The sequence below is a fragment of the Galeopterus variegatus genome, unplaced genomic scaffold, assembly GCF_000696425.1.
Source record: "Galeopterus variegatus unplaced genomic scaffold, G_variegatus-3.0.2 Scaffold9518, whole genome shotgun sequence".
Taxonomy (NCBI): Eukaryota; Metazoa; Chordata; class Mammalia; order Dermoptera; family Cynocephalidae; genus Galeopterus; species Galeopterus variegatus.
The window spans coordinates 1-1424 of NW_007735629.1; the positions used below are offsets into that span (position 1 = coordinate 1).

Sequence of the window (1424 nt, forward strand, 5' to 3'; positions counted from 1 at the left end):
ATTCTTCTAGGCTTGAAGAAAAATGCCCACAAGTGCAAAGACTTAACTCTTTTAATCAGTTTGAAATTGACTGTATCTGGCACTGAAGTGACTTCCTGTTCTCTCCGAAGAGCTTTTTTCTAAGCTTCTTACAGAACCATGAACTTCCAAGCCAACCGTTTTTGTTTATTAATACACATCAGTTGACAGGAGCAGGGCTCAGCTGGTGAGCTGTGCTGGAATGAGATGGATCCACCCTCCTGTGTTTAGTCTGAACTTGGACCTGGCAGAAACGTGGGGGTGGAATAGGAAGACCCCTCCCTGGTTGTTGGTTTCATAGTGGAACTAGGACAGGAATCCTCAGGGCCACTCCTGTTGTGAAGCTCTAGTTTATAAACATGCTCCGGAGTCTTGCTGTGGTGGCTTGGGAGTCAGCGTGCCATTCCCCAGAGTATTTTTCCAGGTCCCTCCTGGTGTGACGAAAGGACAGCTGCCACCTTATAATTATGCTTTGGACCAGTGATCTCAACCTATTTGACGCACAAGGAAAATCAACAGCCACCTTTGGTGTGCCTGATATTTAGTTGAGATAAAGGTAAGGCCACAGGCCTTGACTAGTCCCTTTCAAGAACTGTCACCGGTTTTAACGTAAGCTGGTCTTTCAGCTTTTTAAGAGACTTGCTAACCTGGGGCAGTGGGGTCTGAATGGNCCGGCTCGGGTGACTGCAGCCGGCTCCTGACCCGCTCGGGAGGACCGCGGGGAGGTGTCCCCACGTGCGGTGAGGTCCACGTGCGTCTTCAGGTTGTGTCTGGCTCCGAACGATGCGGCTTAGTTTTTCTGGGTCCTTGGTAAGAGCATTAGGTGTTTGTGGACCAGGAGGGTGTCGCTGAAAGTAGGACAGGGGCAGGGATTTAGGCGACAGCGAACCTCTCCCCAGCTTTTTCTTCCAGGCGTAGGCCGGGCCAGAGGGAACAGAAAAACTGTCCCCTTTCGACCCTCCTGCTGCCCCCTGATGACTTCCTCGTGCCCCCTTGAAAGCTGGGCCTCCCCTCACCTGTGCTGCTGGGACAGGTAAATACTTTATTAGGGAAATCTAATGTGGGGCAGGTGCATTCTTCTAGGCTTGAAGAAAAATGCCCACAAGTGCAAAGACTTAACTCTTTTAATCAGTTTGAAATTGACTGTATCTGGCACTGAAGTGACTTCCTGTTCTCTCCGAAGAGCTTTTTTCTAAGCTTCTTACAGAACCATGAACTTCCAAGCCAACCGTTTTTGTTTATTAATACACATCAGTTGACAGGAGCAGGGCTCAGCTGGTGAGCTGTGCTGGAATGAGATGGATCCACCCTCCTGTGTTTAGTCTGAACTTGGACCTGGCAGAAGCGTGGGGGTGGAATAGGAAGACCCCTCCCTGGTTGTTGGTTTCATAGTGGAACTAGGACAG

The 1424-nt window shown here is 49.9% G+C and overlaps 1 protein-coding gene across 1 annotated transcript in view; it reads left to right on the forward strand.

Annotated features, from left to right (window-relative positions):
- The first annotated feature begins 768 nt into the window (after positions 1–768).
- The window catches only part of FAM89A (family with sequence similarity 89, member A), a 16137-nt gene continuing 15481 nt past the window's right edge, over positions 769–1424 (forward strand). The window contains exon 1 of the mRNA XM_008593675.1: positions 769–828. Within this exon, the coding sequence (XP_008591897.1) occupies positions 802–828 (27 nt within the window). The 5' untranslated portion in view covers positions 769–801. The remainder of the gene's footprint in view (positions 829–1424) is intronic.